The following is a 14,318-nucleotide window of genomic DNA, read 5'->3' as shown; positions in this document are numbered from 1 at the left end:
GAATTTGCAACTGCTCAAGATCGATCTGTTCACGGACTATCCTTCACACCCCCCAGGTGAAAAGCTCTTTTCTCCCAACCTAACAGTGCTGTTAAGATGGATTTCCTAACCAAACTGTTTCTGTATTTGGGTATTTTTAGAATAATATTCCATACATTAAGGTAGCACAGTGGATCGAATACTGACAGCGGGCAACTAATGCCATCTTCTCAGTGCTGTGGAAAACACACCAGGTACTGTACTCTAGAAGACCTCTAGCTATACCCTGTTTTCTCTAAAAACAGCTATCAGAATTATGATGGACAAATTTGGAATGCAAATATATTATGGCATGCAGCGCTCTGGGTTTAAATGGGGGTGAAGAAGGATGCAGAAGCAGCGTTCATTACAAACATTTTATTAGAACACCAGCACGCTGGGAAATAATGCTGTTGATCCAAGAACCTCTTTTCCTCAAGGACCTACGCCTCATGCCAGCCTTTCCACCCTGCTTAGTGTCCCCCATGCCTTTTTTTCTTTCTTGCTGGCAAACACAGTCACCCCATTACATTCCCCGTAAGTCCCCCCAATGGTTGAAGGCTTACATTTTTCCCATAATTCAACAATTTACAATGAACAGATTTCCTGGTCAAACTCACGTAACGTGGGTCATTACAATATTTTTAAAAACATTCATGGGGAGACACAGTCAAGCGACACAGTCGTACATGGTGGACAATGCAATTTAATGGCCATACCATTTTTGGACCGTCTTCACTAGTGCATGCTTCAGTGACTGCACTCATGAGTACATATTCATTAATTCATTCATTCATTCTATCATCTGACGGAAATTTGGCGATGACTAATGTGTCATTTAAAAAAAAAAAAATCTACTAATGTAACTACACACTGCCATTTCCCAACTGTTTAACTAAGACGGTATCAGTGATAGGACTTCATAGGACAGGGGATGTCCCCCAGGTGCATGGTTACTGGACAAATGCGATTACTGGCAGGGTTTTGTGGCCCCTGTTCCTGAAGTTAACTGAAGCGAGCAGTATGCATGTGCATGTGATTATTGTAAAGGGTGCGGTGACTTATGGCCCACAGTGTATGTCTCTCCGTGGTTTTGCACAAGTCAAGGAAAGGCATTAGGATCACGCTTCCTGCTTTGGCCCGCATGCTTTTCGTAAGAGTTGCGTTTGCACGTGTGAGCTAGCCCTTGCCTGACCCCGTCACTCTCTGTTCGCAGCAAACCACGGTGGAGGAGAAGAGCCGGGTGATGCAGCTTGAGGAAGAGCTGGCCCTGCGCAGGGCTGAGATCGAGGAGCTCCAGGTCAGACTCCAGAGCCCCAACCCGGCCGAGGGCAGCGACACCTCACCCGGTCTGCACACCGAGGCCCTCCTTCTGAGGGAGCAGCTCCTGACAGCTGGTCGTGAGCATCACAAAGAGAGCAACCAGCTGCGGGAGAAGTACGAGGCGGCGCTTGCCGCTAGCCGACGCGAGACAGTGAGGCTGAAGACCACAGCTGATCGTCAGGCCCAGGAAATTGGAGACTTGAAGCAAAAGCTGCAGCAAGCCACACGGGAGAATATGGAGATGATGGACAGCTGGAAGTCCAAGCTGGATACTTTGGTGAACGCCCACCAGAGATCACTGGAGGATCTCAAGTCTTCCCTCACGACTGACGGTGCCAAGGGTGGCCAGGACAAGGACCTGGTGGAGCTGCGGACAGCCTTGGAGAGCCTCCGCATGGAGCACCAGCTGGAGCTGGAGAACCTGAAGGCCAAGCATGAGATCGAGACAGCCGTGTTGACCAAGGAGAAGGAAGACCACCGAGCCCGGCTGCAGGAGGTGCAGGATGAGCTGGAGGAGAGCAGCGAGAACTGGAGGAGGCAGGTGGAGTCCAAAGCCTTGCAGCACGCCCTGGAGCTGAAGGAGAACACGGATAAGCTGCAGGAGGCCGAGCTGAGGCTCTGCGAGCTGGAGAAGCTCTGTGAGGAGTACAAGGAGCAGGCTCACACCAAAGACCTTCTGAAGGAGCAGCTCTCCCTGGCCCAGAAGAAGATGGTGGACTATGAGGCTTTGCAGAAGGCTGAAGCCCAGAGTCGGTCCCAGATCCATAGTCTGGAGGAGAAGTTGAGGGTGACTGAGAACCGCCTGCAGGCAATGGAGGCTGTCCATGCACCTCAGGACGCCAATGTGAGTGTCGCGTGGGGGAGGGGAGGCTATCCAGTGAAATCACCCCCTACTATAAATCTATATTTGGATTAAATTCTCACACAGCTGTGTAAATTACCATCTACTATGATCCAGGCTGTAGATTTTATTTTGGCCCTGAGACCCTGCTACTGCAATGGCATCTATTCGTCACTGCAAATGCAAATAGAGGTTATCTGCACTCGACAGGATATTGGGATGGCAGGACTGTCCACTGTATTGCAATATTATTATTTTTAAATAATAGTGGAACACAGATTATTGAAGAAAAAATCACTTTTTCAATATCTGAGGGTGATTTACTTGAATAAAACTTTTAATAGAAATATATTATTATAATTTTTTTTGTTGCAAATGCAAATTTGGTATGGAAGTGTCCTATATGATACACGATCTTGCAACATGACATCATGATTGTTACAGATTTTTTTTATCGAGCGTCAAGGGAAATTAAAACCAAATCATTTTTAAATATCTGTTAATTTATGTAATTTTTAAAAGTGATTTCCAAGTGTGCAGCTCAAGTTAAATAAAGCATTCTGTGTGCTTCGAACAAGATTACGGTGATGTCAAAAGGATTAAAAAAAAAAAAATCATCTATGGGATATATTGGAACGACCAGTCACTCGCATGAGCTGTATTAAAGATGAAGTGCATTGAATGAGAAACGGATGTTAGGCTTTTAGCTTTAGTGCTCAATGTAATGTCAGCACTATATCTCTTTGCCTTTTAGATGATAGAAAATAATGACATCAGTGAAGAGAAGATCAAATTAAAGCAGAATGCGGAAGGTATGGTAAACATTGATTATATGTACCAATTATTGCAGTGGGATTCTCTTTTTTCCAGTGCTTGTTACATGATTGAGATTCTTAATAAATAAAACAGATTTTGAGTGCCATTCAAATCCTTTATGTCTCATAGTACAGTGTTTGTGTTCAAATTATTGTTTTTTTAAATTTCTTTTCTTGCAGCTTGCAGTCTGTGCCCTCGCTAGTTCATATGACTGTAAACTTTGTACTGTGGTACAAACACTCTTCATTTAATATTCCCAGAAACCATGGAGAAGCTTTTGAAAAGGGAAAAGGAGGTGACTACGCTGTCATCGCAGGTCGAAGCCCTCAAATCTCAAGTAACCGGTAAACGATCCATTTCATTCATGAATATTGTTGGGGGAGGTATTAGTGTGGACTCTGAGTGTATCTAGAAATAATGTCACACTGTTTCCTATGTGAATATGAATCCAGCTCATGTTAGTCTTGGGGAACAGCTGGTACCCTAGTAGTTAGCATTGCTGCCTTTGCACCCCAAAGTCATGGGTTCAAGCCCTTGCTGTAATACCCTTGAGCAAGGTACTTCCTCTCAAAGTGCTCCACTAACATAACCCTGCTGTATAAATGGATAAATAATTGGCGGTAGACTATTGTTGTAAGTTACTTTGGAGAAAAGCATCAGCTAAATGAATAAATGTAATGTAGAATTACTTAAATTATGAGGCTGTAGCATCACAATGAATCCATAACTTAAATAAGATGAAAAGCAGGCAAATACTACAGCAGCGATTATAAGGAAAATGTGTTTTTGCTCTAAATATGAAGTAAAAAAATTGATAGTGGTCATCCCTAAAAACATATAATTAATCAACAAAGATGGACATTTGAGAGAAGACTATTGAACATGCTACTTAGTAGTCTGAGAGAAGATGATACATACAATGAACACGGCGCCCCCAGTGTCCAAGTTCTCCAAAGGCAGTTGAGTTGAATGGCCAGTATCATCTTGCACTCGATCGGCATTGGGTTCGACTGTGTTGGTGCACTAGGCCTGGAGAGCAAGGTTCGTTCCGGGGAGAAGAAAGCCGAAGCTCTCCAGCGGGAGAAGCAGCGCCTGGAAGCTGAGCTGGAATCGATGAGCAAGAAATCCCATGATGCATCTGGTCAGCTGGTTCTCATCAGTCAGGAGCTCTTAAAAAAGGAAAGGTGAGACGTGACATCCATCAATACACGTATGTTGAGTTCGTCCGGAACCGTTGAGAGTTTAACTGTAACCCTTTTGTAAGCTTCTTACGATAAAAAATGCATCATTATGTATCATAAATGTAAAAATAATGTAAAAAAATGCAAAAATCCACACTGTAATTTTCTACGAGATGTACGTCGCTTTGGAGAAAAGCGTCCGCTAAATGAATAAATGTAAATGTATCTAACCTTCAAGTTAGAAACAACTGCAAAAGTGATAAATGTAAAAATGTAAGTAAAGATATCATAGGAAATAAAGCTTACAGCAGGCAAATTTTTCTCCCTTTTCTATCTGAGGTGAGTCCAAGATGAGATGTGATATGGGCACCGATACCGATCTCCTGGATTGGAAAAGGGAAACAAAAGTCACCTCTAAATACTGAACTACATAAACGGAGCAGAAAAATTCATTATATGGGGAGCAGATGTGTGCGTTTATGACTTGTTCATGAAGGGGTGTGGTGTGAATGGCTTTTCTAAGGGGAGTGGGAGATGATGCTTATTAAAGTGCAACTTTTCATAAGCACTTAATTTAATAAATAATGATAAAGCGAGCCATTTAACTCCTGACCATTAGAGATCAGCGGTCTATGAATTTAAGCGACGTTCGGGAGTAAATTGACTTTACTTATTGACAACGCGGTCAATAATTGACTTCCGTGCTCATACTTGCTTTACCAAAGTCAGCTGTTTGCTTGACCTCGGTGGGTCTGAACGGCCGTGCAGCGTTCCAGCTTACGGTCAGCATTGACCCGGCCGCTCTGCTAAAGTCAGCTCGCTTAGAGGGAAGGCGGTCGCAGTAATTAGAACGCTTAGCCAGATTAATGCTGAGGCCAGAATGACATTCCACCGTTGGGATCAATGCCTCGACTTTGGCCAGTCTGCCTCTTGGAAATGAGTGCGTTACTCGCTGCAAAAGCTGTATAAACACTCCCAAGATTTTTGCCCTCATCGGGGTCAGTTTCCGTGGCACTGCTGGCTCTGCCTGTAATTAGACTGAACTTCGGAATTGCTGCTCCGATTCTGGCTGGGAAAACTATTTGAGCTATGTTAAACATTGCTGAGGGTTAAAGTTAAATTACAGATTCTTGGGTTCCCACATAGCAGCGACCTATTATTTGACCTGTTCCCCACCCCACTCCACTCACAGCCCCCTGCTGCACCCGGATGACTGGTGGGCTACAAGAAGGATGTCGATTAGGCAAATATCTCTACATACTCCCTGCTCTGCTTCTGTCAGCTCAAGGGAAGACAAGTGGATTCACAAAAAAATATTAAAAGCCCAGTTTTTGCTTCCAAAGTCATTTTAACCCAAATTACTTTCACATCCACGATCTGGCGTCAACATCCAGAAGCTCACTGGACAATAGATATTGGAAAAACCAGACAGTCCAGGTCATCGCAGTATTTTTTTTAATATACTTTCCACAATTTTTGAAAGAAAAATTGGGGGGAAAAAAAAGTCAGCAAAATGGAACACAAATTTTAAAAAAAAGACAGTGTTTGAAAATGATACGCACACAACTTTTACTAATAATATTAAAAGTGATTTCACAAAAATGGCGATTTGGTTAGAAAGCGTGCTGTCTTCCAACATGGCACGGCATCATCGTCATTAGTCCGTTTCTCAAGGAGTTGGTTATTATGAAGTGAAACACTCATTGTAAAAAAAAAATCACAATTTAAATATTTTAAAGTACATTCCAAGCATACTTGGCATGTTAATAAAACATTTATGTATGGGATTACTTTCATGTCAAATTGATTTTGACAATCGCACATGATACGTTGGAACACCCAGTTCCAGTCCCATGACTGAACCCCCCCAACCCCTATCAGTCAGCACATTTGATGCTGAACTCTTATAATATCCATATGTGACACCGCCATCTAATATGTATAGCTGCGGAGCACCAGTGTACGAGTGATTGCCGACCGTAAGCAGCACTTGGGCACCTTGTCCTTGATGTGTGATGGTGTTTGGAGGTTTTTCAAAAAAAAAAAAAAAAACTACTAGGAAGCTGATTAGGACCAGGTGATATTCTGATAAAGTTTTATACAGCTACTTGTGTGATGAACTTTGGTTCATATGGTGGAAAGAAACTAACTGTACTTAAGAATCGCAAGTCTGCATCTAAGCCTCTCTTTCTGCTTATGTAATGAACACATCGTATTTTCTGAGATGTACGTTGCTTTGGAGAAAAGCGTCTGCTAAATGAATACATGTCAATATAAATGTTTGTGCGTCTGTCCATTTGTCTCCCAGGAGCCTGAATGAGCTGCGAGTGCTACTGCTGGACTCCCCCCGGCACTCCACCGGCCTGGACCGGGATCTCAGCTGGGAGGTGCACAAGGCTGAGTGGAGAATGAAGGAACAGATGCTGCAGGATGACATCAAGACCCTGCGGGAGAAACTGGTCCTTCTGGTGAGAGAAAGAGAAGAGGAACTTTGCAAGAAAGGGGCGAGAGGGCTAACCTGATTCAAAACCTTTATATATCAGTACTTCCCAAACTCTCAGTAATCATGCACCCCTTCTGGGGCTTTAATCTTACCCATGTACACCTTTTTTGGCAAACATAGTTTGAGGGAAGTGATAATGCTATTTACATTCATTTATTTAGCAGACACTTTCCTCCAAAGCAACTTCCAATGAACTCTATGTAGAGTTATGAGCCCACACACCTCATTCACCACAATGACTTACACTACTAGATACACTACTTACACTGGGTCACTCATCCATACATCAGTGGAACACACTGTCTCTGTCACTGTCGGTGAACCTCAACAGCATGTCTTTGGACTGTGGGAGGAAACCAGAGCACCCAGAGGAAACCCACACAGGAACAGCAGGAATTGAACCTACATCCTCCCACACCACCCAGGCTCTGTGCCACCTGCTGCCCTTTTATCTAGATTAGAACAAATATAGTTTTTATTTCCAATTATTTAATGTACAGGTGTCCCTCATTACATAGTTGCAATTCATTTATACAGTACCTTGCTCAAGGGGTATTACAGCTGGAGGTGAGGATCAAACCGCAACCTCAGGGTCCAAAGATAGCAACTCTAACCACTACACTACCAGCAGTTCCAATCCTATAAAGTAATATACATCACATGAGTAACTACATATAGGATTTTTCCATTATTAAACAAATTGTTATTAAAAATTATTACACATCACATAACAATCACAAGTTTATTGAGTGCTTGTAAGATCACAGTAGAAGTGGGTCTGAATGAGGTGGGTTCTGAGCCTCCCCTAAATGTAAAGAAGTACATGAACAGAAAAAACATTTAAAACATCAAACGAAAAAATATCTCAGAGGTTATCATATGTTGTTGAAAAGTCTGCACCTCATTGACTCATGACTTCTACGTCATCACGAAGAAGTCTGCCTCAAACACCCAAAAAAAGTTTGTAATACCAGGAGCAGACGCTCTGTATACTGAACATGGGTACAACTTTTCTTGGGCCGTTATACCAAAAGTCTGCAAACCTGGAGTCTGCATACCGGGGTACCCCTGTATTATGAATGTTATATGCGTTTACTATATTAGAGAAATTATTTTTTGAAAAACTGAAAATAGTGATAAAATAAAATGCTTATTCAGGATTTCCAATAATTTTCAGCACTTTTTCAATAACAAAACATGCTGTATAATGGTAAGGATGGACATCCCAACACACTCAGACATCCCAGTTTTGAAAAGTAGATTAACGGGAGCGGGGGGGCTGTTGTCCCTCTTGTGGACATAATTCTTTGATTTTCATAGACGGCGACATTATGTACAGCGAATCAAAAAAAAAAAAAAAAGTCAAAATACACTCCCTGGAAACCTTTTGCGAACCCCACTATAGAAAGTGCTAGTCTACATACATACAACATACAACATAAATGTAATTGGTTATTCATGGGACTTGACTCCTTCTTGAGGACTGCAATTTTTGTATTTTCCTATTGTCATGCCAATGTCTTGCATTTTATATAAAATGTTACAGTAATAAAGAATAAAACAGAAACATTGCAGGAACATGGTAATGCAAAGAAGACGAGTGTAGACCCACCACTTAGTGTCTCCTGCAATGAAAAAGTGTCGTGAAGAACAACTTAAAAAAAAATAAATCCAGTTTTTTTTTTTAAATACAAATTTCCATTAACCAGTACAATGACATTTTTTTTCCTGGTGACATAGTACCTTTACACCCACAACAGCTATTTTATTCACCGCCTACTATACGTTTCACTCTGCAGAGCACGCTGACATGATGATTTTTCAATTAAAAAGCCTCTTCCGTACTTCCTACGTCCTGTCACAATAATAGTCTTAACGAATCCCAACGCTGATTATGGTAAACTTAACTAATATCTAAAATATTACATTTCTTACCATTTTTTCCAAATAAACTGTACAAACATGAAAATATTAACACAATTATTTAAATAATTTTAACCGCTTTTATAACATCAATACTTTTACACTATCATAAATAATGTGTTTCTCTTGTAGTTTTCGCAATCAGTGAATGCTTTAATAGCGCGGACGACCGATGATTTATTCACAAAATTAGGTTCAACCGCAGATAGAGCTATAATGAATTCAAAACTCTTAGAACGGCTTTTATTTATTTATATAATTTTCATCAACTGCTTGTCCACTGCTGGGCTACAACGTCTAGAGCCTATCATAGAAACACAGAGTGGGAGGCAGGGACTGTTCCATCTAATGATATTTATTACATTGAGATAATATGTAAATTAAGTCCATTTTAAAATCACTGAAAATAAAAATACGTTATCTCCGCTACCTTCTTTTCAATCTCATCCAATTCATGCCATAAGCATGTGCAATGTTTGCCGGCGTCTGGCAGCTTTCAGTTTCCTTTTACTGTCTACACGGTCAATTCAAATTCATTGCTGTAGCAATAATAAATAAAAATATACTGTGAGATATTTTTCATGAACTTTGATCTACATTAAATCTAAAGCTAATTTCAAATGACTAATGGTAAAAATACTTTGTCTCCACAAACTCATATTTAATATCCAGCATTGACTGATGTATCCTGTAGGAATGTGAGATATGTATCATCTTGTTATTGATCCCCAACAGTCAGGAACACCAGACATGAGCTGTAGACACTGTGGATGGGAGTTTAATTTATCTGGTCCCATATTCCTACTGTCTTTGTGAGTTTGTTACTGATCACTAACGTCTGTTAAAATATGTAGAATTAAGGAAAATGCAAGACTTGGGAGGGGGGGGCGTGCAGTGGCGCAGTGGGTTTGACTGGTTCCTGGGACAAGCAGCTTCAGATGATGTGTGTGTGTGTGTGCAAGACTTAAGACTGCCATAGTAGTGTTGCATTCAAATGTGTTAGTGTGAGAGCAGCATCATGAACGCACATTTTTTTCCTACCAGGGGCGGGAGAAGTCATCGCCAGACCACCGCAGGTACTCTATGATGGACCCGTCGGCCCTGGACAGCGAAATGACCAGGCTGCAGCAGAGGCTGCGGTGCACTGAAGATGCCCTGAGGAACGCTCTCGAGCACAACCAGCAGGTGGATCAGCTGGTGGAGGCCATGCGCACCCGGCCCGAGAGAACCCAGGTATATACGGTGCGGCTGAGGGCCTTTACACACCTCATTCTCAGTCGTTGATACCAACCTCTTTGACCTCGGAATTCTTACTGCGGCAATGAGGGACCTTACGTGAGACTTACTCCTACAGGTTACACGTCTAAGTTCTTAAACACTTCACTGCTTGCTACCCTAAATGATCTGCTTGATGTTTTGAAAAAGCACTTACATTTTATTCATTTAGCAAACACTTTTCTCCAAAGTGACTTACCATTTTAAGGTTACACTTATTTACCCATTTACACAGCAGGGTCTAGAGCAATTTAGGGTAAGTACCTTGCTCAAGGATACTACAGCCAGAGGTGGGGATCAAACCCATGATCTCTGGATCCAAAGGCAGTAGTGCTAACCGCACACCACTAGCTGTCCAACAGCGCTTGAATTCTTAATTATTGTTTAGATAATTAAGCGGTAGAGACTTACTGTTGGTTCATAACACAGTTTTGCTGAAAGTAATGTAAAAGGTATGTGCTGTGGGGATGTTAACTAACCCCGTCTTTGGGACCAGAAGGTGTGATGGCTTGTTGTTAAGTCCTTAATTATTTCTCACAGGCGCAAAGCAGTGCCAGTTCTGCCAACGGGATTCATCAGCAAGAAAAGCCGTATAGAGAAGAGGTAAGAACTGCTACTTTTATTGACAAAGACAATGTTATGCTTTTCTATAATGGAATCTCAAAGTGAAAATTATTACTGTCATTGCTGGGTTAATGCCATTCATGGTTACAAATAGCGTGCTTTTTCAACCGTGTCGTCTACCATGTTCACCTGATTTCACTTCAAGGATCATGCTCACAAGTTCGTTTTTCTAAAATCTGTTTTTCACTGAACTTGCGTGACCTACTAATAATACTGGCCTCTGCTGTAGCGGCGCAGCTCATGATTGTACTTGCACACCTGCAATGAATAAGTATCAATGCTCGTTAATTATTTTGCAATAACAATCTGAAACACAAACTGTAATGTATGGATGGATGTGTCATTGAGTCAAGTTCAACTCATAGTAGGAGCAGAACCCAACTCATGGTAGAAACAGAAGTGCTTTGCCGGCGCTTTCATTCATGCATGTCTGGGGGGGGGTGCAGATATACAGAAAAACTGGGAAACGTTGTCCCACTGCTTCCCCATTATAATGAATACCTAACTTTAAATAAAGAAGGCAAGGCTTTCCAGTCTTCTGTATTTTTGGTGGGGGGAAATACACTGAAATAAACGGAAAAGTCAATATATATCATATAGCTATACATGTAGTCCCCAACTCACGATGGTCTGACTTAGGATTTTTTCGACTTTACGATGGTGAGCGGGCAAGCGCTATGCGGAGCTATACTCTCTCGTGATGCTGGGCAGCGGCAGCGATCCGCATCTCCCAGTCTTTCACGCAGAGGTGTGTATTAAGTGTATTAAATGTATTTTTGACTTACGATGGGTTTCGCGGAACGTAACCCCATCGTAAGTCGAGGACCATCTGTATTGCCATTTGCCAACTCTTTAAAACCTCACAAGAAGGGGCATATCCAACAAACGGGCAGTTGGGTAGACAGTGTTTTTGGGCTCCAACCCTGACGTTAATCAGGCAATGACTGTATCGGCGTAGTTCTGCTACAGATAAATTTAACAGATTGAAACTTGTGTGTTTTCGTATGATTGTGAAACAGTTGGCTGTTGATGATTTCCTTTTTTATTTCCAGGAAACTCACTGATGAAGGAGAGGTGGGAAATGGTGTTGGGATTTGGGACATGTCAGAAGCACGTTGTGAACAACAGAGCAGCCACTCTCAACCTCCAACACTGGGGAAAAGTTCTGACACATCACCAGACGCTTGACGGTGTTCTACGTTTACAGTTATCGCCAAAATCATAAATTCTCGATTCGAAGCGGCGAATTAGTGCGTTAGTGGAGGCTGCTTTCGAAAGGTTTTCGAAATTCCCTTGAATACTCTTAAAACGTGGAGGTAAAATCTGTAGAACAGCTCTTTGCAACTAATGTATACCCTTTGGACTACCTCCCGATAGAAGTATGAGCATAAAAGAACACGTGAAGGAGCCGGAATTTTCTTGTATAGAATGAGTTCTAAATCTTCTGAGGACTTATTGAATGCCTTCTGTAGACTTCTGCAATTTTGGGACTAGCTGAAGTTAATCAAGATTTTTGGCCTCGATTGATGTTTCTGTTTAATTTATTGCTGTGCTGTAAATTAAACATTATCTCTGTGTGACATGATTTGGCCAGTGACACACACATTTGGACAGAACAACCTGCTAAACCTCATCTACTTTGAATGACTTGAGCTTCATTACCCTCCCCAGAGTCTGTTGTGTACATGTAAAATTTTAAAAAGCAAACAAAATACGGAAAGGCTGCTGGATCCAGCTGGGGCCTTTTTTCTGAGTTTTTCAATATTCACTTTTTGACCTTTGAGTAATATGTTCAAACCAACCGAATCAATCCAAGAGGACTGTGCAACAGCACTTGCCGAACTACACCAAACTCGACACAGCGTTTATGGTTTACACTAAATCTGGTCAGTTGGGAGGATGACTTTATTTAAACAACAGTATTATTATGTGTTATAAATAATACAAACAACTGCTCTCTACTCTTGACACTGTCCAGCCCTCTGGAGTTCGGTTAGGGCCAGCTGGTCAGAAGGGCTTTGGTCTTTTCTCAACAAGGGCACTTCTTGGTGAGGTGAAACCATACAACTCCACATGTAAAACTCTACTGAGGTTTGCCCATCCAGCTCCACAACTGAAAAACATAATTGCGTTTGCTCATCCACATGCTGTTGTAAAGTAAGTGACACACTCAGTCTTCCAAACATGTTTATCTCCATATTCACTCAGCTGAATTTCCATTACTTTAATCCGGTATTGCATTTGCTGGACAGCAATGAGTGCTTTGAGCATATTGCAAAACATTCCCGGCATTTTCAAAAATTCAAAGAAATTTTGTAAGATATTTTAAGTAAAAAAGAAACAGCCTAACCCACATCAGCCACCATTAAAATTAGGATTTATCAGTGTCATTCAAACAAGCATAATGCCATTTTTTTCTGCTGTAATCCTCCTCATACTCTATAATACTGTAATGAAATGGTTTTTGAGGCTCTATCAAGTCATTAAATATTAACAGTATAAGCAAAAGACGTTGCTGTTTTCTTTTCACACGAGCTGTTGTGTATTTTTGCCGATACCGTAAAAATGTATAAATTAAAAATGTAATTCTGGTTGATAAAGGGGGGTGTGCAAAAGGGGTCTCTCCAGTGGGTCTAGGGTTCGAGTCCTGCTTGGGGTGCCTTGTGACGGACTGGCGTCCCGTCCTGGGTGTGTCCCTTCCCCTCCCCTCCCCTTCCAGCCCTTTGCCCTGTGTTGCCGGGCTAGGCTCCGGCTCCCCGCGACCCTGTATGGGACAAGTGGTTCAGACGATGTGTGTGTGTGTGTGTAGTTGATAAAACATGCTATATAATGATATAGCAATGTATTACAGGCTACAATCAAGACTGGATGTAACCAAAAGAGCAATAGATTGTGTTAGGCCACACAAGGCAGCTTTTGTAAACCCTGCTTTTCCTCAGTAAAGGCACAGGATTTTTCTGGAGTATTTCATGTATATAGGCATGCAATGCAGTTGGGCCATGAAATAAGGGTGAAAAGGGCACATAACGAGCAGCAATTGTGCTCAGGGATCACAACTGTTAATGTCCAGCAACTTCCGCCAGCACAGACTTATTGTCTGACATACATGACCCCTCTGTGTCATCATGTTAATGAACAGATCTTCTGAGATATATTGCTTTGTTTTCTTTATCTTATATAATCTTACACAATTTAATATTTCTTCTCCGATACCCCCTTTTGACTGCACAATTCTCACAAAACACAATTTGTTGCACATGAAAGGCCAGTATATCTGAACTGACATATCCGTACATACTCAGATTTATATATTTATAGCCATTTTTATCTATGTATTGACCTTCTGTTTATTTCACTGTACAAACTGACTTGAAAAAATGATAGTGTGTTTCTTAGCAAAATCCATTTTACCAAAAACATAAGAAAAATAAAGTTAACAATGGCAAAGAAACACTTCTAATATAACAAAGACAGTATGCAAGCTCAGATACAAACACATACACAGGTAATACATGTTTGAAAACGTTCGTCTTAGATAGCTTAAGAAAAAAAACGGGCTGAGCGGCATCCAAGGGAACCCAGTATCTGAAGTGCTTCTCGGGAGAAAATGAGGTTAGAGTTCCATCATTTAAAAAATTTTTTTACTGTGTTTAGTTCACCGTTTCAATTTTGCAGTTAACAGTTATGTTCTTGTCCTCTCCTGCGCCTGTTCGGTCACTCCAGCGATAAAGAGACTCTTTGTGATCATGGTGTCACTGGAAGGAAGCCTGTCTGCAGTGTGAACACATTTATATTACACTAATTAAGTAATTAA

The 14,318-nt window shown here is 41.4% G+C and overlaps 1 protein-coding gene across 5 annotated transcripts in view; it reads left to right on the top strand.

Moving 5' to 3' along the window:
* Positions 1–12,967, top strand: part of clip2 (CAP-GLY domain containing linker protein 2) — a 46,810-nt gene extending 33,843 nt beyond the window's left edge. For all 5 annotated transcript variants that reach the window (XM_029249255.1, XM_029249256.1, XM_029249254.1 and 2 more), the window contains 8 exons: positions 1,235–2,185; positions 2,937–2,994; positions 3,259–3,342; positions 4,026–4,182; positions 6,488–6,647; positions 9,650–9,838; positions 10,421–10,483; positions 11,557–12,967. In XM_029249255.1, coding sequence (XP_029105088.1) covers positions 1,235–2,185; positions 2,937–2,994; positions 3,259–3,342; positions 4,026–4,182; positions 6,488–6,647; positions 9,650–9,838; positions 10,421–10,483; positions 11,557–11,568 — 1,674 coding nt within the window. In that variant the 3' untranslated portion in view covers positions 11,569–12,967. The remainder of the gene's footprint in view (positions 1–1,234; positions 2,186–2,936; positions 2,995–3,258; positions 3,343–4,025; positions 4,183–6,487; positions 6,648–9,649; positions 9,839–10,420; positions 10,484–11,556) is intronic.
* Positions 12,968–14,318: the final 1,351 nt, after the last annotated feature.

The sequence above is a fragment of the Scleropages formosus genome, chromosome 25, assembly GCF_900964775.1.
Source record: "Scleropages formosus chromosome 25, fSclFor1.1, whole genome shotgun sequence".
Lineage (NCBI taxonomy): Eukaryota > Metazoa > Chordata > Actinopteri > Osteoglossiformes > Osteoglossidae > Scleropages > Scleropages formosus.
Note: the sequence above shows the minus strand (reverse complement) of the source record. Positions and strands in the feature narration are given on the sequence as shown.